General features: G+C 45.5%; 1 protein-coding gene across 1 annotated transcript in view; it reads left to right on the forward strand.

Moving 5' to 3' along the window:
• The window catches only part of ankmy2a (ankyrin repeat and MYND domain containing 2a), a 70,568-nt gene that overhangs the window by 29,949 nt on the left and 20,200 nt on the right, over positions 1-20,419 (forward strand). The window contains exon 3 of the mRNA XM_038797472.1: positions 17,206-17,344. Coding sequence (XP_038653400.1) covers positions 17,206-17,344 — 139 coding nt within the window. The remainder of the gene's footprint in view (positions 1-17,205; positions 17,345-20,419) is intronic.

A 20,419-nucleotide genomic window follows, 5' to 3' on the forward strand; every position in this document is an offset into this window, starting at 1 on the left:
TGTGACTATAAATCAATATCTTGTTCCAATGTAACAGCAATTTTTTCTTAGCACCATGTACCCTATCATCGGTTTCCCGTTGCCAACATAATTGTTCAGGACCAATGTACTCTCCTGCCAGCAATCAGTTCCATTCTGCAGTTTATCTACCAGTTCTCCCAACGCTTTGCATCTTTTACTCAGTTGTAAGGCGCACAGATGTGCGCTGTAGATTAACTTATTCTGGACTTTTGCCTCAATTCACTCTTTACTTTCTTGAAGCTCTTTCAAAAACATATCAAGGATACACTCTGGATTTCCATCACCATCTTCTACAGCTCCCAGAGCATTGTTCACTCCTGATGCTCCTATCTCCTTTGTCAAACTATTGATCAATCACATTCCAGCATATGCCAAAGCTATTGTGATTCCTGTTCTAAGATCTAAGGTGGTGTTCTGCTGTAAACCTCGTGATGGAGCCCTCCGCTCCCCAATCGAAATTCAAAGTTCTCTCTTCCTCTTTTCTAGTTTGTTTTCAAGCCTGCACGATTCTTATCAACTTTTTTACATGCACTATCTTTTCGGGGTCTGGCCTCCCTGCGCGGCTTCAGCTACTGTCTTTCCTGATTGTAGCCAGGCAGCACAACTCTACCTCCGCAGCTTAACTTCCTGTCCTGAATTCTTCTTTCAGATACTTTTGTTATTTGACTGGACCTTCCTCAGACAGGCCTGCGGCACTAAATAAATGTGGTAAATAAAATATACTCGCCCTGCTTGCGGAGCTGTTTCGATGATCCAGTACTAATATCCTGCTGACTATGCCAAATTAGATAAATGCAAGTTCTTTCTTATCAATAATACTTAAACATATAGGTGGCAGTTCACAATATAAACTGAATTATCCATTCTGGGGAAGAGTTAAATGTGGCTCTGGGACTATAGAAAATATATTGCACATTTAGCCTGTGCTAGTGTTTATATTCCAGACAAGGTGCCTCCCATTCCATTTTCCTCCACTCTCTCTTTCTGCATATCTGACGACTCCCTTTTCGCTGGTATTCGTCTGGTTTCCTTTGGAAAAGAGCTATGTTAATTTACCTCACTTCTTGTGGTTGTGAGTGCCACATTCTAAGTTATCTGAGTACGGAAATGTCTCCTTGTTTCCCTATTGAATATTAGTTGCTATGTTTAATTTATGGCCCTAGGCTTTGGATTCTCACTTGTGAAAACATCCTCTCCATATATATTCTGCCCAACCCAATCGTAATGAGTTTGGACTTGAATGACCATCAATGCTAATGCGACATGCTATCAATGCTCAGTAAATTACACCCGTTACTGTTGTGGCAGAACTTTCAGTCCTTCTGGATCAAGATCCATCTCTTCAAATAATCTTTGGGTTATCCTATCTAATCTCTCCTTTCCTAATTCGGTGCCTGTTGTCTTAATACTGTTTTGAGAAGTGCCTTGTGGCTTTTTATCCATTTCAAGTCATTATACTCATGCATGTGTACGTTTACTACCAGTGTACCCAAACCATGTGCGACTAGAGCAACCTTGGTTCAGTTTACTAAATATGTAGGCCTGTCCATGTGTCAGCTCTTGCAGGCACTCTTTGGTACACTTCACAAATCAAGTTCAAAACCAAGCTAACACTGCACAGCATACCTGATAAAACTTGCTAATCCAGTACTTGAGTTCGGAAGTTTCCACATTTCAGATTATTACTGATGTTACCTCGGCAGTTTGGTTTTCTTATGGAACCTGGAGGGATGGATCTGTCAGTGAGGTTTCTTATTCTTGGCTCCATTTAACCTTGGAGGGTACAGCCCTGTGGATGAGTTACACCCAGCTGAATAAACAGTAGGAAACTGGCAAATGTATCTGCTTTGGTAATCAATATGGTCATAGCTGGTTAAAGTATACAGTGGCACTTCTGTGTAGCCCCTGAATTTCTTGAGCATTAGCTCTGAATCCTGTGCCTAAACTCTCCACACTTGGATAAATTGGATGTGTTCTCATTTGGTAAATACATTCTTTAGGGAGGTGGAGATTTCTTGGTAGCTTGGTTTGGAGACTTTTGAATGTGGCACTTGATTTCCATGTCCCAGCTGACTTGACCACCAAATATTCAGATTCCTAAATCAACCGGAGGTTATGAAACTTAACTGGAATTTGTTTTTGCTTTAATTTGGATATGGCAGCCCTCTATTCTGGATTTCTAAGGGGTTGTTTTAAAAAATATAAATAGCAGTGTTTGCTGAACATAATAGTTTGGTTTAAAAGCTAAAGTTTGCCGAACTTATAGGACTTTCTGTGTACTTTGAATAAGACACACGAGCTCCACGTATTGCAGAAGTCTCGAAAGATAACTAGTTTGTTATAAGGCCTTTTTAAAGCATTTTTGATATCCAGCTGCTACCTGCATTATTCTCCCTTTCTGTGCTATCAAGTCATCCCTGTGAGGAGGGAGAGTTTATCCGCAATGAACAAAGGGAAGTCGGGTGGCTTTGATGGCATTTCCCCAGAATTTCTTCAACTACTCCCCCAGAGTCCAGTGGCTAGCGGAATTGATGGAATCGAGATGCATAGCATGCGGAAATGGCTATTGCGATCCTCAAGCTGGACAAGCCAGCTTCCTAACCAGGGAAGTTGTCGGCCGATATCGCTCCAGGGTATAACCTGACACTGATTGTCCTCTGGAGAATCATCCTTTCCATTAAGTCATTAATCCCCAAACAACAGATTGGATTCCAGCCAAATCTCAGTTGCTGTGAGCAAATCTTGGCCCTTAACATTGAGGCCGGTTTCCAGAAGAAATCCAAGACCAGCACCGGCTTTGTGGACATGTCATTGGCCTACGACATTGTCTGGATTAAAGGACTGGCGCTGAATTTTATAAGGATCATCCTCTACGTTCTATGGCCAGTGTTAAGAAATAATTATATTATTGGACTAGTAATCCAGTGGCTTGGATTAATGATCCAGAGACACAAATTCAAATGTCTTACAACAGTGGTCACCACACTACCAGAAGGATGTGGAGGCTTTAGAGAGGGTGCAGAAGAGATTTACCAGGATGTTGTCTGGTATGGAGGGCATTAGCTATGAGGAGAGGTTGAATAAACTTGGTTTGTTCTCACTGGAATGAAGGAGGTTGAGGGGCGACCTGATAGAGGTCTACAAATTTATGAGGGGCATAGACAGAGTGGATAGTCAGACACCTTTTCCCAGGGTAGAGGGGTCAATTACTAGGGGGCATAGGTTTAAGGTGACAGGGGCAAGGTTTAAAGGAGATGTACGAGGCAAGTTTTATTTTTACACAGAGGGTAGTGGGTGCCTGGAACTCGCTACCGCAGGAGGTGGTGGAAGCAGGGACGATAGTGATGTTTAAGGGGCATCTTGACAAATACATGAATAGGATGGGAATAGAGGGATACGGACCCCGGAAGTGTAGAAGATTATAGGTCAGACAGGCAGCATGGGCAGCGTGGGCTTGGAGGGCCAAAGGGCCTGTTCCTGTGCTGTACTTTTCTTTGTTCTAGTTGGGAAATTTAAATTCAACTAATTCAATAAAGTCTAGAATTGAAAAAAAAAACTAGTATCGGTCATTGTGACCTTGGAGCTACTTGATTACTGTAAAAATCCATTTTGTTCACAAGTGGGGAAGAAAATCTGCTGTCCTTGCCCCATCTCATCAAGATGTGGCTCCAGATCTGCATCAACGTGGTTAACTCTTAAATAAAAGCAGAAAATGCTGTAAGCACTCAGGTTGGGTAGCATCTATGGAGAGCAACAGAATTTGTGTCTTTGAGTCAATGGACCTGTCTCTGATCATGGATTAGCATTAGAACATAGAACATACAGTGCAGAAGGAGGCCATTCGGCCTATTGCGTCTGCACCGACTCACTTAAGCCCTCACTTCCACCCTATCCCCGTAACCTAATAACCCCTCCTAACCTTTTTTGGGTCACTAAAGGCAATTTATCATGGCCAATCCACCTAACCGGCACATCTTTGGACTGTGGGAGGAAACCGGAGCACCCGGAGGAAACCCACGCAGACACGGAGAGAACGTGCAGATTCCACACACTGACCCGGCAGGGAATCGAACCTGAGACCCTGGCGCTGTGAAGCCACAGTGCTATCCACGTGCTACCGTGCTGCCTGTTATTCAAGCTAACGTTAGCCAAGACGTTAGCTCTGTTCTCACTGAGGCGACAAGATGTGCTGAGTGTTCCCAGCATTTTCTGCTTCCAGTTCAGATTTCCAGTATCCAAGATGTTTTGCTTTTGTAGTGCTGGTTGTCTCTTGCCTGCCCTCTGTCATCTGGGGCGAAATTCTCCGACCCCACGCAGGGTCGGAGAATAGGCGGGAAGCGGCGTTATTTCCGCTCCCGCAGGTTTTTGAATTCTCCCGCCGGTCATAAACCGGCGTTGTGCAAATCCCGCCGGCAGCCTGTGAAAACAGCTGGCGCCGGCGGGATTTCATTTTTTTTAAACTTACCTCAAATCTCCGGCCTGGATGGGCCGAAGTCCCGCCGCTGGGAGGCCTTCTCCCGCCGCCGAGGTTTAAACCACCTCTGGAACGGCGGGCTCAGCGGCGCGAGCAGGCCCCCGGGGTCCTGGGGGGGCGGGGGGCGATCGGACCCGGGGGGGTGCCCCCACGGAGGCCTGGCCCGCGATCGGGGCCCCCCGCTCACTCCGCGGGGCAGTGCCGTGGGGGCACTCTTTCTCCTTCCACGCCGCCACGGCCTCCGCCATGGCGGACGCGGAGGAGAACCCCGCATCGCGCATGCGCCGGCAGTGACGTCAGCGGCCAGCTGCCGCTGACGTCACTGCCGGCGCATGCGCCGACCGCCGAAAGCCTTTCGGCCAGCCCCGCTTCCGACTGCGCCGGGTGCTTGCGCCAGTCTTCTGGTGCAAACTGCTCCGGCGCGGGGCTGGCCCCCAAAGGTGGGGAGAATTCCCCACCTTTGGGGAGGCGCAACCCCTGAGTGGTTGGCGCCACTCCCCTACGCCGGCACCCTCCGTCACGCCGGGTAGGGGAGAATCCAGCCCCTGAAGTGGGAACCACTCTGTTGTATTCAGGAAGATGGCTCATTCGGGATGGGTAATAAATGTCTGCCTCATCAGGAACACCCAAATTTAATGTATAGATGAATTTAAAGTTTGTGTATGCAGATGACCATGCCTTGGGAATGCAATCCACCAACATCAAGGACATTACGTTAACCTTGAAAGGAACCTAAACACAGATATATTTCTGGAAATGGAAGTTTAAGGCAAACCCTCGCAAAACAAAAGTCACTGCATTCTATCTTGATAACGAGAACACTCGTGAGCACCCTGAAAGTGATCTCCGACAACACGATCTCACCACAAACCAGACTGCAACTAAACTTCCTCAGTCACCTGTAGAAGGTAAATGCCGAGAACAAAAAAACAAGGATCAAATTGCTCCAGCAACTGGCAAATCTGTCATCATCAGTGCTTCAAACATCAGCGATGGATCCTGTGTGCTGTGCCGACCGGTATGGACCAGAAGTGGCCACCCTCGACTTGCAACTGGACACTGCAGTGAACCCTCCAATCAACCCGAACATCCTGGTTGCACTTTAGTCCTCCATCCATTTGCCTGTTTTTGTTCTTTCACAGGATGTGGGCTTTATTGCCCATCTCTATCTGAAGGTGGTGATGAGCCACTGGAATCCATGAGCTATCGGTACACCCACAGTTCTGTTGGGGAGGGAGTTCCAGGATTTTGCTCCAGTGACTAAAGGAATGACTATGTGAAGTCAATCTAGTGTGTGCCTTGGAAGGGAACTTGCAGGTGATGATGTTCTCATGCATCTACTGCCCTTGTCCTTCAAAGTGATAGAGGTCTGACGTTTGGAAGGTGCTTTTAAAAGGAGCTTTGGTAAGTTATTTCAGTGCATCTTGTAGATGATGCACACTGCTCCCACTTCTTCAGTGGTGGAGGAAGTGAATGTTGAAGATGGTGGATGGGGTGCTAATCTGGAGGGCTGCTTTGCCCTGGATGGTGTCAAGCTACTTGACTATTGGAGCTGCACTAATCCAGGTAAGTGGCGAGTATTTCATCACATTCCTGACTTGTAGATGGTGTACAGGCTTCAGGGTGTTAGTCGCCGCAGAATTCCCAGACTCTGACCTGCTCTTGTAGCCACAGTATTTGTATGCCTAGTCCAGTTCAGTTACTGATCAGTGGTAATCGACAGGTTTTTTTTGTAAATTTAGAGTACCCAATTCTTTTTTTTTTTCCCAATTAAGGGGCAATTTAGCGTGACCAATCCACCTAGGCTGCACATCTTTGGGTTGTGGGAGTGAGTCCCACGCAAACACGGGGAGAATGTGCAAACTCCACAAGGACAGTGACCCGGGGCCAGCATCAAACCAGGATCCTCAGTGTCATGAGACAGCAGTGCTAATCACTGTGTCAACGTGCCACCCTAGTAATCCCCAGATGTTGATGGGGTAATTCAGTAATGGTAATGCCTGTGAATGTCAAGGGGTGATGGTTGCATTCTCTCTCATTGAAGATGATCAGTGCCTGGCACTTGTGTGGCACAGATGTTTCTTCCCACTTATCAGTTCAAGCCAGAATGTTGTCCAGGTCTTACTGCATATGAGCATGGGCTGCTTCAGTACCTGATGAGTCCGGGATGTTTGAGCATTTATGCAATCATCAGCGAGCTTTCCCGCTGAATAAATCCTGCTAAAGCAGCTGAACATGGTTCGGCCAAGGACACGACCCTAAGGAACTCCAACAGTGATGTCCTGGAGCTGAGATGACTAATTTCCAACAACCACAACCATCATCCTTTGTGCCAGGTATGACTCCAACCAGCAGTGAGTTTCCCCCCTGATTCCCATTGACTCCAGTTTTGCGAGAGCTCCTTGATGCCACATGAGGTGAAATTCTGCCTTGATATCTAAGGCAGTCACTCTCTCTTCTTATCCATGGTTGGACTAAGGCTGCAATGAGGTCAATAGGTCAATGAGAAGGTTATTGCAGAGTAATTGCCGATATCATTGCTGACGTCTCTTTCCATTACTTGATGATAAAGGCCGACAGGGCAGTAATTAGCCGGGTTGGATTTGTCCTACGTTTCGTCAATCTCTATGCTGAACAGCCACAATTCCAGAAAATTGAGGAAAGGACACGCCTTCCCCATCCACCGGGACCTCCAAAGTATAATTTGATACTGCTTGAAGTCATACAAGCTCTTTTGGACCCATGTGCTTGACCTTCAAAAATGTGACTTGAACCCTGATGAAGCTTGGAACGGCGAATAGAATTTACAAGATGTCAGAAACAAATACCTTGGCTCAAATTTTCCGGGCATTCCCACCAGCGGGATCTTCCAGTCCTTCTGACAGCGACACCCCGCTGCAATTTCTTCAGCGGCAGAAGATGTGAACAGCAAGCGTACCCGTTGATAGTGGCAGAACCAGAAGATCACCAATCAATGGCAGACGGCTCCACCACCGCAAAACACACCGTGGGTGGGTTCTAAAATTCCACCCCTTGTGAAAGATCTGGCTCAGAATATCCCTGGCATTGATCGTCCACAACTCTTGGGCAACTTTAAACTGCATGTGTGCAAACCATACAGATACTTGATACACAAATGGAGGATCAAAAACTCTTCAGTGTTCAACTGTTCCCACTCAGAAAAGACCATGTAACACCAATTGTCTCTTGGCCTGACTGGCAAATGTAAAGGAGGCATCACAGTGATGCACTCCTCTACTTGTGCAATTAACTGTTTGTAATATTGCTGTCGCTGTAAATCTATATAAGAACAAGAAATATTAGCAGGAAGTAGACTATAGACTGTTGAGCCGATTCCGTCACTCAGTATGCTCATAGGAGATTTTTAAGTATCAAATCCATTTTCCTCCCCATCTCACTGTGTTCTCTGAGAGACCAAAAATCTGTCTCTCTCCGCCTTGAATATACTCTGTGCTGGAGCATACAAACCCTGTGGGATAGAGAATTCCAAATACTTACAACGCTGAGTTGAAAACATTTAACCGCATCTCAGTCTTCAATGATGGGCATCTTATCATGAAACTGTGTCCCCCTTGTTATAGATTCTCCAGCCAGGGAAATCAGCCTCTCGGTATCGACCATCAGCCATAAGAAATCAAGAATGTGTGATCCATCTTGAGCTGACATTTTTGTTCTTTGCTGGAGGAAGTAGCAAAAACAGTCTTACGGACTGACCTGATTAATACTACTTTCCTGTATGCTTCACCCGATGCCGGTGTCTATGTATTTACATTGTGTATCTTGTGTTGCCCTATTATGTATTTTCTTTTTATTTTATTTTATTTTCATGTACTTAATGATCTGTTTGAGCTGCTCGCAGAAAAATACTTTCACTGTACCTCGGTACACGTGACAATAAACAAATCCAACCCAATAGATGAAGAATGTTTCCTGCTGGTGAAGTTCATATTGTCCAGACAAAATTATTTTCTTCAACATTCTCTGCAGCTAACAGGATTCTGGCCCAGTTTTACCAAGCAGTACTTGTGATCGTATTTGGAAGTTTCTACATTCCATTGTAAATGTGTCACAGTTATCTTCAAAAAATCCATATACCATGAATGTAACAAATGACAGCGGTCTACGGTTTTATGAAGTTGCTTATTTCTGACAATGGTTAAGATGAGATTGTTTTTGCATCAAAATCGTGGATTGTGATATCGGATACATAAAAATATTTTGCTCAGCAAGTATAGTTTCAATGTTGGTGAGTTCCAGTAGCTCATGCTTCACAAAAGCAACAACCTCATCAACTAGCTTAAGCATTGACTCCCTCAAACATTGACGTACCGTGGTTGCTAATTGTACTATCTACTGTATGCACGTCAACAAGTTGCTAAAGTTTTTCAACACCATCTCCTGAACCCACGTCTGCTACCAGAACAAAGGGCAGCTGCTGCCGTCGAACACCATCACCTCTAGTCACAAACCATCCTGACCTGGTCATACATTGCTGTTCCAATACTGTTACTGCGTCAAATCCTGGAGTTCCCAACCAACAGCATTGAGAATGTCATTGGCAATGGTTCATCGAGGCATCATACCACCACCTTCCTGAGGTCACTTCAGGATGGATAATATTGCACGCCCACACTGTCTAGTACTTTCAAAATCATTTGTGCAGATGATGACCATCTGTCTAGCCTTTGTATCCGCCACTTGCATCACATGTCAGATCCAGATAAATGACCTGAAGGAACATAATAGAAAGTTTTTTTTTAAAGAATAGAACCAAATGTTTCTGACACTTGACAGTTTGGTTTTAAGTAATCCTTTCAGTAGTGTTCTGTATTGAGAATATAACCTGAATACAATACTGGAGCATCTGGTGTGGATACTCAGAATTCAAGTATCAGGCAGTAGAATTTCAACGACTGACTTTCATCAGCATTTCATTATTCATATAGTCATTGCAGAAAAGGTTTTTTTGGAATTACTTACATTTTTATAACACATTTCATTCCTGACATGAAACCTTGTCCATCAGAAACCTTGTCCACTTCACCTGATGAAGGAGCAGTGCTCCGAAAGCTTGTGATTTCATATAAACCTGTTGGATTTAACCTGGGATTGTGAGACTTCTTCCTGTGTCCAACACCAGCATCTCCACATCACAGGAACACTTAAAGGCCTCTTTTATCTTATTTCAATTTCTCCACCACCTTCACTCAGCTTGCTGATTTTTTTTTTATGGTTGAGTTTTTCACATACATTTCAGCACCTTTTATAAACGTTTTTGTTTTTATTGAAACTGCGTCTCCTTTCACTCCCATTGGAAACGTATTAAGCATGGCCTTTTTGCAGTTCATTTTATTTATATTTTGAATATAAATTTTGAGTACCCAATTCTTTTTATTCCAATTAAAGGATAATTTAGCGTGGCCAATTCACCTACCCTGAGCGTCTTTGTGTTGTGGGGATGAGACCCACACAGCCACTGCACTGGGATCGAACCCAGGCCCTTCGTGGCGTGAGGCAGCAGTGCTAACAACTGCACCACAGTGCAGCCCGGCAGTCCCTTTTATATTTGGCATTGTGACATGTGGTTTTCAAGGCCACAATCCCTCTGAGCCCAGTGAAGAAATGTTTCTGTAATGAAATGAAATGAAAATCGCTTATTGTCATGAGTAGGCTTCAATGAAGTTACTGCGAAAAGCCCCTAGTCGCCACATTCCGGCGCCTGTATGGGGAGGCTGGTACGGGAATCGAACCGTGCTGCTGGCCTGCTTGGTCTGCTTTAAAAGCCAGCGATTTAGCTGTCTGCTGCTGGTCCAGTAACCACAAGCACCACCTTATTTCTTATTCCATGAAAGACATGTTATTCTTTGAGTCCCTAAGAAGGAGGCCATTCTGCCCATTGAGCCTGCACCAACCCTTGGAAGAAGCACCTTACCTAGACCCATGCCCCACCTCATCCCAGTAACCCCAGCTAACCTTTTGGTCACCAAGGCAATTTAACATCGCCAATCCATCTAACCTGGACATGTTTGGACTGTGGGAGGGAACCGGAGCATCCAGAGGAAACCCACACAGACACGGGGAGGAAGTGCGACTCCTCACAGTCACCAGAGGTCAGAATTGAACCCGGGCTCTGGCACTATGAGGCAACAGTACTAACCACTGTGTCACCGTGCCACCCTTCTGCTGAGATCCAAGGACATAATCCAGATATTTTCCTTGTTTTCAGTCCCAATTTCTAAAGACCATTATAGTTGACAGATATGCACGTTCTGATGTCAGTGTGAGCCATCTGATGACGCCTCGAAAGGATAAAGCTGCAAGCAGATTAATTTAGCAGCTTAGGCTTTTCGTATACTGCAGCAGTGTGAGAAACACGTCCAGGAAGAAAGCCAAAATGCACTCTTGCGTTGCAAGAGGATTAGTAATTTTAGTGTTTTGCCTCATGTTGAATATTACACAATGATGGCTAGATTTTCTCTTCCCCAATCAGTAAAGGGGTAAACTTATTCAGGATGATAAAGGTATAGCTACGGGTTTATTCAGTGTGTAGAGAAATTTATAGCTTTAACGCAATGCTCAAACATGTACAATGTGCTATGAATAATACAAAAGAAAACAACTTATAAATTAATAACTTTCAGAACTCTGCTGCATTTAAGATTTCTTTATTCGATTGTGGGAAGTGGATGTCGCTGGCTAGCCCAGCATGTATTGCTCATCCTTTATTGGTTTCAAGGTTGCTGATGAGTGGCCCCTTTTTAACCACTGTGGTACAAATTCACTTCTCCGTGCTGTTCCGAAGGGAATTTCTGGATTTTGACCCAGCGCTTGTGAAAGAGAGGCAATATGGTTCCCAGTTAGGGTGGGGAACCTGCAGGTGGTGGTGTTCCCATGTGACTGTAGTCCTTGATGCACACTGCTGCCACTGTGGGCCAGTGATGGAGGGAATTAATTTTTATGCTGATGGAAGGGGTGCTAATCATGCAGGCAGCTTTATCCTGGATGGTGCTGAGCTCCTCGAATGTTATAGCTGCACTCATCCAGGCAAGTGGAGAGTATCCCCTTACGGTCCTGACTTGTGCCTTGGGGAGAGGCTTTCAGGAATCGGGAGTGTTTTGCACAAAATTTACAGCCTCTGATATACTCTTCTAGTCATTTTATCATTCCCGTACTAAACTATAGACATACGCCTCCATAAAAGTGTAGAATCAAATTGAAAAGTAAACACTGGTTCATTTCAAGGTTAATTGCTATTCAGTTGCTTTAGGCTGGAGATCAGAAAACGGCTTTTGTTTGTCCTTTAAGAAATGCAAACATTTGTGAATGCAGTCTGCTGGTGTGTCCCTCGGTTCTTTGATTTCTTTTATTCTTGCTTTTTGAAGTGTGACAGAAATTAGTCTTAGGCAGGGCTTGCCATCAAAACTGATGGGTATCTGAAGTGTGACGGACAGGATGTTCACTCATTAATATTTTAGTAAATCTCCCAAGGAGCTGTTCATGGTAAGTTAGAAAATGTGTGTGTGTATAATTTTATAAGACCGGAGCATTATACCACGTAAAACACAAGGTCATCTTCCCAGCCAGTGGGAGTGGAGCGCAAGCAGAGTTTGAATCATAACGTCAGGAAAAGAAAGTGACGTTCGTTCAGGGAAAAGAGCTAATTTGATGAGTAATTCTACTGTCTCTTTCTGGTCTCCAGTTTATGATGAAGTAAAGCTAAGGCATGGCAGGGCAGCTCAGCTATGTGGAATGTTCATCCTGCGGTATGTGCAAAGTCGTGGATGCTTCCTGTTGCCTGGTTGACCAGATGTGCGCATAGTGTCACCAGCTGCAGAAACCCTATGCCCAGGTTTTAAAACGCGAGCACTGGCTGGAGTCAGCTATAGCACCTCGGAGAGGCTGAGGACGATATGGATAGCATGTTTAGGGAGTTGGTCACAATACTGTTAAGAGGGTGCAGGCAGAAAGGGAATGAGTGACCAACCTCCAGACCATGTTAGAGGACCAGGCAGGTGGTGCAGGAGTCCCCCGAATCCCTTCTCCTCCTCCCCCCCCCCCCCCCCCCCCCCCCCCCAATTAACTGTATTTTCATTTTGGATACTGGTGAAGGTGATGGTTCCTCGGAGGAATGCAGTCAAAGCCAAGTGTGTGGCATCAGCTGCTTAGGGGGAGGAAGGAGAGTGGAAGAGTAATTGTGATATGTTTTCCGTCCTGGGAACTGTGATGAAATGTAGCAATTTCAGATATATTATAGGTATTTGGTGCGGTAAGGGTTTAAATAGTATTTTTAAAGAATCCTGGGGTGAAAGATTTAGGGAGCCAGGGGTGCAATTAAAGCATCGTAAAAAGCTTGGGCTAATGGAATGCTGTTTGGATTTAGAGAGTTCCCTGTGGAGTTAATTAGATTTCAGCTTGGGAAGATTATGTAATTACTAGGAGAAGCTACGGTATCGGGCATTTTGTAGAAAAGCAGTTTTAGTTGAGTGTTAGCTGGAGATGTGAGTAGAAGTCTAGCATCTCGATTCAATTAAAAGGTATGCCTGTAGCTAAATTAGCAGTTTCTTTCCGAGCAGTTCAGAAGAGTGTGTTTGGAAGGCGAGTGGAAACAAACTTGAGCAGCTTCTGGAGAATTACAGCCAGCGTTTATACATGGTTCTGCCAGGTTTCAGGTCTTTCCTTTAGAGCAGTGTCGAAAAATCTCCTTTTCTTAAGTAGAATATCCAGACATCTCTGTAATTCAGGTATTCCTCAGTGCTACGTGTATTTTAACAGTGGTTTGAGAGCTGAGATTTTTGTTTGTTGTTGTTTGAGTGGGAATAGAGATAGCAGTAGAAAGGGTTACTGTATTGATTTACATTGTTTAAGGGGTAATTGTAAGCTATTTTCTGGTCTGATGTTAAAGACATTTTAATACCATGTTAGTATGTAATAAAGTTTGATTTAATGTACCACATTCCTATTTCTTAGTGAAATCACTCCAGTAATGAGGTGTCCTTTCCTCTCAGTCTTAAAAAATTAAAATAAAATATTGGGGTTTCTGTCCAGTATCCTAGCCATTGTTGGCATCTGATCTGGGACCATAACAGAACAGACGGGTATTTCTGTGGCCATAGCTGGGACTCCATGGTGATATGTTGCCTTCCTGGTGCCAGGACACTCTTATGGGGGAGAGTGAACAACCAGAGGTCGTGGTCGACATTAGTAACGAGTAACAATGACAACGTTAGAAAGAGGGATGAGGTCCTGAAAGCATATTTTAGTGAGCTAGGAAAGAGATCAAAAAGCAGGACATAAATGGCTGTGACCTCACTGTCACATGCTAGTGTGTACAGAGAAAGGTGGGCAGAGCAAATGAATGTGCGGCTGGAGAGATGGTGCAGAAGGAAGGGCTTTAGATAGCTGAGGCATTGTGACCAGTTCTGGGGTAGATGGGAGTACAAGGAGTACAGTTTACACTTTAGCAGGACCAGGATCAATTTCCTGACAGATTTGCTAGTGCTGTTTGGGTGGGGGTTTGCTAGTGCTGTTTGTGGGGGAGGGGGTGTTAAATTACCTTGGTAGGAGAGTGGGTATCTGAGAGGGAATTCAGATAGGAAACAAGGCTAGTAATGGTAATAAAAGTAGAAACAAAAGGCAGCATCAGAAGGCTAGTAATGGTAATAAAAGTAGAAACAAAAGGCAGCATCAGATAGGGGCAAAGTAAGGGAAAATGTTAAAAGACAAAATTAAAGACACTATCTGGATGTATGCAGCATTTACAACAAGGTAAATGAATTGATGCAATAAATGAAAGTAAACAGTGAGGTCACAGCCATTCATGTCCTGCTTTTTGATCTCTTTCCTAGCTCACTAAAATATGCTTTCAGGATCTCATCCCTCTTTCTAACTTTGTCATTGTTACTGGTTACTAATGTCGACCACGACCTCTGGTTGTTCACTCTCCCCCATAAGAGTGTCCTGGCACCAGGAAGGCAACATATCACCATGGAGTCCTAGAGTCCCAGCTATGGCCACAGAAATACCCGTCTGTTCTGTTATGGTCCCAGATCAGATGCCAAAAGTGGCTAGGATACTGGACAGAAACCCCAATGTTTTATTTTAATTTTTTAAGATCTAATTACCATTACAGAGATGAGGCTACAGAGTGGCCAAGGCTGGGAACTGAATATTCCAGGCCATATGACATTTAGGAAGGATAGGCAAAAAGGCAAATGAGGTGGAGTAGTGCTATTAATAGAGGATGATATCAATACATTAGTAAGGTGCTGCTAAGAAACTGCAAGGGGCAACAAACATTGGCGGAGATTGTTTATCGGCCACCAAACAGTAGTGGTAATATAGAGCATGGTATTAATCAGGAAATAGAGGTGCATGTAACAGGGCAATACAATAATCACAGGGACTTAAATCTACAGATAGACTGGTAATCCTAATTATTACTAATGCCAAGGAGGGCAAATTCCTGGAATGTAAATGAGAATTTTTTTACAACTGTGTTTGTGGAATCGACGAGAGAACAGGCTATTTTAGAACTCTTATTGAGCAATCAAAAAGGGCTCATTCATAATCGCATTTGGAAAGGCGCTTAAGGGAAGAGTGACCATAATATGCTGGAATTTTATACTAGGTTTGAAAGTGATATAGCCATGATGTGGAGATTGCAATGTTGGACTGGGGTGGGCACAGTAAGAAGTCTGACAACGCCAGGTTAAAGTCCAACAGGTTTGTTTGGAGTCACTAGCTTTCAGAGCTCAGCTCCTTTATCAGGTGAGTCGGGTCACAATCTGAAACTAGGATCTTAAATCTAAACAAAGGGAACAATTAAGGTGTCAGGGAAAAGTTAGCTATGCTAGACTGTGAAACTATATTAAAAATTCTGATAGATAGCTATTTAAAGAGTTAATGTAACAAAAATACATTAATTTAAGACACAAAAAAACCCCAACTGGAAAAGTGATCAAACTATGGTTAATGAGAGTAATTAGATCAAAGGAAGAGATTTATAATGTTGCCAAACAAGGAAGAAGTCTGAGGATTTACAGCATTTGTTAATAGGAGGCTCAAAGAACTGATCAAGAAAGGGAAAATAGATTATGTTGCTTACACTTTTCTTCCTTCCTACCACTACCAGCTTTGTTTCCTTTCTGAAGATCTCTCAGGATAACCACTCTCCTGCCACGGTGATATAAACACAACCCCTCCAGCCTCCCCCAAACAGCACTAGGAAATCTCCCTGACTGGATATTCATCCTGGTCCTGCTAAGGTGTGAACTGTACTCCTTGTATTGGTCCCATATGAAGTTAATTCAGTGACAAACATTGGGCGGGATTTTCTGGAGCCTACCCACCACCAGGACCGTCTAGTCCTGGCAGCCCTCGTCTGTTGTTACCATGGTGGGATCACAGAATTCCGGCCTTAGAAACGGACTGTAAAGCATCTATCGGTATGTAAAAAGAGAGTGGAGCAAAGACAAATGTGGGCCCATGATTTAATAAAGGAGTGAGAGAGCAATCCAGTTTATAAAGACCAGTTAGCCTGACATCAACAGTAGGGAAAATGCTAGAATCTATTATAAAGGATGGGATAACTGGACACTTAGAAAATGGGTAGTCAGCAGGGATTTGTGACAGTGAAATAATGTTTGACAAACTTGTTGGAGTTTTTATTAGGATGTAACAAGTAGAATAGATGAACTATTCTATCAACTAGTGGTTGTGGTGCATTTGGATTTTCAGAATGCTTTCAATAGGGTAACGCACAAGAGGTTAGTAAATAAAAGTAGGGATTGGGGATAACATACTGGCATTGATTGAAAGTTCGTTAACAGACAGAAAACAAACAAGGAATAAGCAGGTCATTCTTCAAAGGGTCGGTGCAGCCTCGTTGGGCTAAAAGATCATCTTCTGCACTGTAAGGATTCTATGATTTAAGCTCTCTACTTGCCAGAATCCATCAGCGAGTTATGTAAAAAGGGGGAGTGGCTTGTCTTCACCGATGACCCAACACTACGAAGAACAGTTCCATTTCAGGCATGCACCAGTTCTCCCTGGTCAACTCTACTAGTTACATCTTCAAAGAATTCTAGTAGATTTGTCGAGCATGGTTTTCCTTTCGTAAATCCGTGCTGACCTTGTCTGACTACACCACTGTATATTTAGATGGATGGGAGCTTTTCCAAGCATCATTGCACAAAATTAAAATATGATCTCAACACTAAAGAATTAATCAGGCTTTCTATTTACACCTGTCATTTGTTCAAATTATAATTTCTCTCTCAAAATGTTCTGATGTGTATCGGAGAGAGGAGAATGTTTTTCAAAGTTGCCTTTTGTTGATGGGGATTTCAGTGAAAACCTGTCTAGGCATTATAACTGACTGTATCGGCTATTGCACATTGCGAAAAACAGTAGTGCTTTACAAGTGTCAGAGAGGGGGCGATAATGAATGGATACTTAATGAGTGGAGGTGAAACCACAATTGGAAAAAGGTTTTAAAGTTGCACAGTGCGCCTCTGGAGTTGGTGAGCATAGTGAAGGGATAATGGGTGTATGGGTCTTTCTACTAGAACTCTTCAAAACAGTTGTGCTTATTATACAGTTGTGCTGGTTGGCTGCAGTTTTGTTTTGAAGGGTGGTCGTGGATTGTGTTCTTTTTGTTTACAACTATTATTTTGTGGGTTTTTTTGCAGCATGGAATGACTCCTTTGATGCATGCTGCATATAAAGGCAAAGCCGAGATGTGCAAGCTGCTCCTGCAACATGGTGCTGATGTGAATTGCAATGAACATGAGCATGGTTATACAGCTCTAATGTTTGCTGGACTCTCAGGTAAGCTCTTTGTTTAATGTTATTTGTCATGTTGCATTGAAAGGACCCCTGGTTGGATGCAATTCAACGGAAAAGTGCCTAACTGTCATTTTGGGCACGATTGGAGGTGTGCTTCTTGGCAGTTGCATTGGTGAGATCGCGGCCCATATTTAATGGCAATTGGTGCCGGGAATGAGCCACGACGAGCTCCTCTCTATTACTGACGGTTTTGCCATCTGATTCGCTAGATGTGCCCCTCAGCGTCTCGCCGCTAAAGAGGGGGAGCTGCTTTTAAATGCCCCCTCACCACTCGCTCCCAGTCAACACACTAACATGGCAGCACCCAGACCTGATCCTCACTTTGGCATTACCGACCTGGCCAGGCCTCTCGAAGCCTTTGATAAGAGATGAGACATGGCAGCGGACAGACCTACTCCACACTTGGCGTAACGCCCTAGCCAGGCTTCTCGAAGCCATTGATGAGAGACGGGACAATCTATTAACCCCGAGATCGCCTGAGAGGTAGTGGCAATGGCTGTCTGAGGGCAGAAGATCAACGACCTCTACGGAGCTGCTTGTTCCTCCGCGCCCACCCGCACATCCCCTTCTTGTCGAAGTGCGGTGCCCACACATGCCACCTGCTATAGATCCTTTGACCCATGAAGAGTGTGGCTCACAGTGCCCTTTCTTTGTCCCCGAAGGAAAAGATAGCTCATAACAAGCGGAAAAAGGCCAAGACTGGCAGTGGAGTACCAGAGATCCGAGTTCTCACCCTCTGAGGAACAGGCCCTGGAGATGGTGGTGTTGTTCATGGAGAGAGCAATCACCGACAACATGGTTGCCCTGTGCTGCAAAGGTGAGGATCCACTGCCCCTTCACCAGATGACCAGTCTAAATGAGTTGTTCATGTCAGGTAAAAGGATCCTCCCCTTTCACTGACCACATATCCATTGGTTGGGCTGGGCTCTCCAGGGTGGTATCTCTCTCGCCACCATCACCCAAGAGACGACATCCTGAGGAGAGCGCCGAGGAAACCACCACTGAGGGGTCACGGCCATTATTCCACCTTTCACCAGCACAGAGACACACAACTTGATGTGCAGCATTAGTGGACAGGCTTCTGCGGCACAACCTGGTGAACACCACACAGTTGTTGATGCACATCAGGTGGAGGCAGGAACATCCAAGGCAGTCAGCAGTCGGAGGTCCCGGTCAGATGCCGTGCCAGTCCAGTGAGTGCATAGCTGATTGGAGGAGTCCTAATCACTACCGGCGCAGGAAATGATGCTGACAATGTGTGGCACTGAGGCCAACACTGCAAGGGTGGCGACAGCAGTGGAAAGGCTGGTACATGACATCAGCATCTTGCATGGTGATGTCCAAGACATGGGTCAGTCTGTGACGACCATGGCTGAGGGCCTCGACATCCTGTCCCAGATGCTGAGAAACATGTCCCAGACGCAGGTGTGCATTGCCGAGGCACTGTAGAGCGTGGCACAGCCACTGAGGAGCATCACTGAGGGCGTTGACACCATGGCGCAGACCATGGGGAGCCGCCAGGACTGGCAGAGCCAAATGATGCCGGGAGGAGGAAGCACTGAGGGCCAACCGTAGACCTGCCACCAAGGAGAAGACGGCCGTCTCCAGTTCCTCCTAAATTCTCTTCTCTCTTCCTCCCCGCCCCCTCCTCCAGATGCTGAAGCATCTCAAGAGCAGTGGGCAGAACATGTTTGGCATGGTGGCTCCTGTGACACTGGTAAGTCATCCGAGGCCCTCCGCTCCAGATCCTTCAGAGGACATCCGGCAAGGACATCAAAGACCAATGATACATGAATGGGCAGGGAGCAGAGGGATACAGATCCTTAGAAAATAGGCGACAGTTTTAGATAGAGAATCTAGATCGGCGCAAGCTTGGAGGGCCGAAGAGCCTGTTCCTGTGCTGTAATTTTTCTTTGTTCTCTTTGTTGTTCTAACGTGGAAAGCAGCAGGCTGCCTCCACCTCTGATGTGCATCCTGGGGACTCACCTAGATGCAGCTGTAAGATCAAGAGAGAGGATCACTGAGTGGACATGGCAGGGTGGGGGTTGGGAATCACTATGTGTAGCTGGGGAAATGGAAATGTCAAATGTTCACTATTAAAACATATTACACCTGATACATATGCAGCCTATGTCGCATTCACAGCGGACCTGCCTGTACCCCCACCCCATGGGGTGGCCTGGCCCCACCAGGTGGAGATCCTGCCAGACAATGGACATGTGGCAATGAGCGGTAAAGATCATTTTGACTGACATGAACAACTTACTTGAGACAGGTCTTCTGGGTGAAGGGGCACTTGGTGAAGGGGCAGTGGATCCTCATGTCTGCAGCGCAGGCCAACCTCGCTGTCGGTGACCGCTCTCTCCTCAGACAACCCTGCGAGCACCAGGACCCTGCGAGCACCAGGACCCATTCCTCATTGGGGGGGGGGGGGGTGAGGACTTAGAGTCTGTGGTGCTCCACCCCAGTCTAGGCCTTATTCCACTAATTATGGCAGATACCATTCAGACGATGGGTGTGAGCTCGCTGGTAGCAGAAAGGCAGGAGTCAGACTTTGGCATGAACTGCGGAGCACCAGAGCTTTCCTCACAACGAGTTAGCATCACTCTCCTGTATTGTTTGTACATTGCCCCACTCAGTGCCACCACAGGCTCATAACCCTGGTGGGATGTTACACAGACCCTGGGAGGGTGGAACATGGTCATCAGCGGGGGGGGGTTGGGAGGAAAAGAAGGGAATGGGAGAGGAAGGGAATCCGGCGGAAGCGGAGATTGGTTCTGTGGGGGGGGGGGGGGGGGGGGGGTGTTGTTGAGCTGATGAACAAAGCCTTGTCCAATGAGAATCGGGCGAGGATGAGGGCCTCCCTAGTTCTCCGGGCATGCCGGACGCTTGCCGCTTCCTGTCCTCCATCTTCCAGCTCCACCTGCGTGTCCTCCCGGGGCTGGTCTTCCATCTCGTCCGATGATGCCGCATCTCGTTCATACCAGGTAGTGGAGGGCACAGTCGACCAACATGAAACAGGAGACCCTCTATTCTGCATGGTAGCACAGTGGTTAG

The sequence above is a fragment of the Scyliorhinus canicula genome, chromosome 5, assembly GCF_902713615.1.
Source record: "Scyliorhinus canicula chromosome 5, sScyCan1.1, whole genome shotgun sequence".
NCBI lineage: Eukaryota > Metazoa > Chordata > Chondrichthyes > Carcharhiniformes > Scyliorhinidae > Scyliorhinus > Scyliorhinus canicula.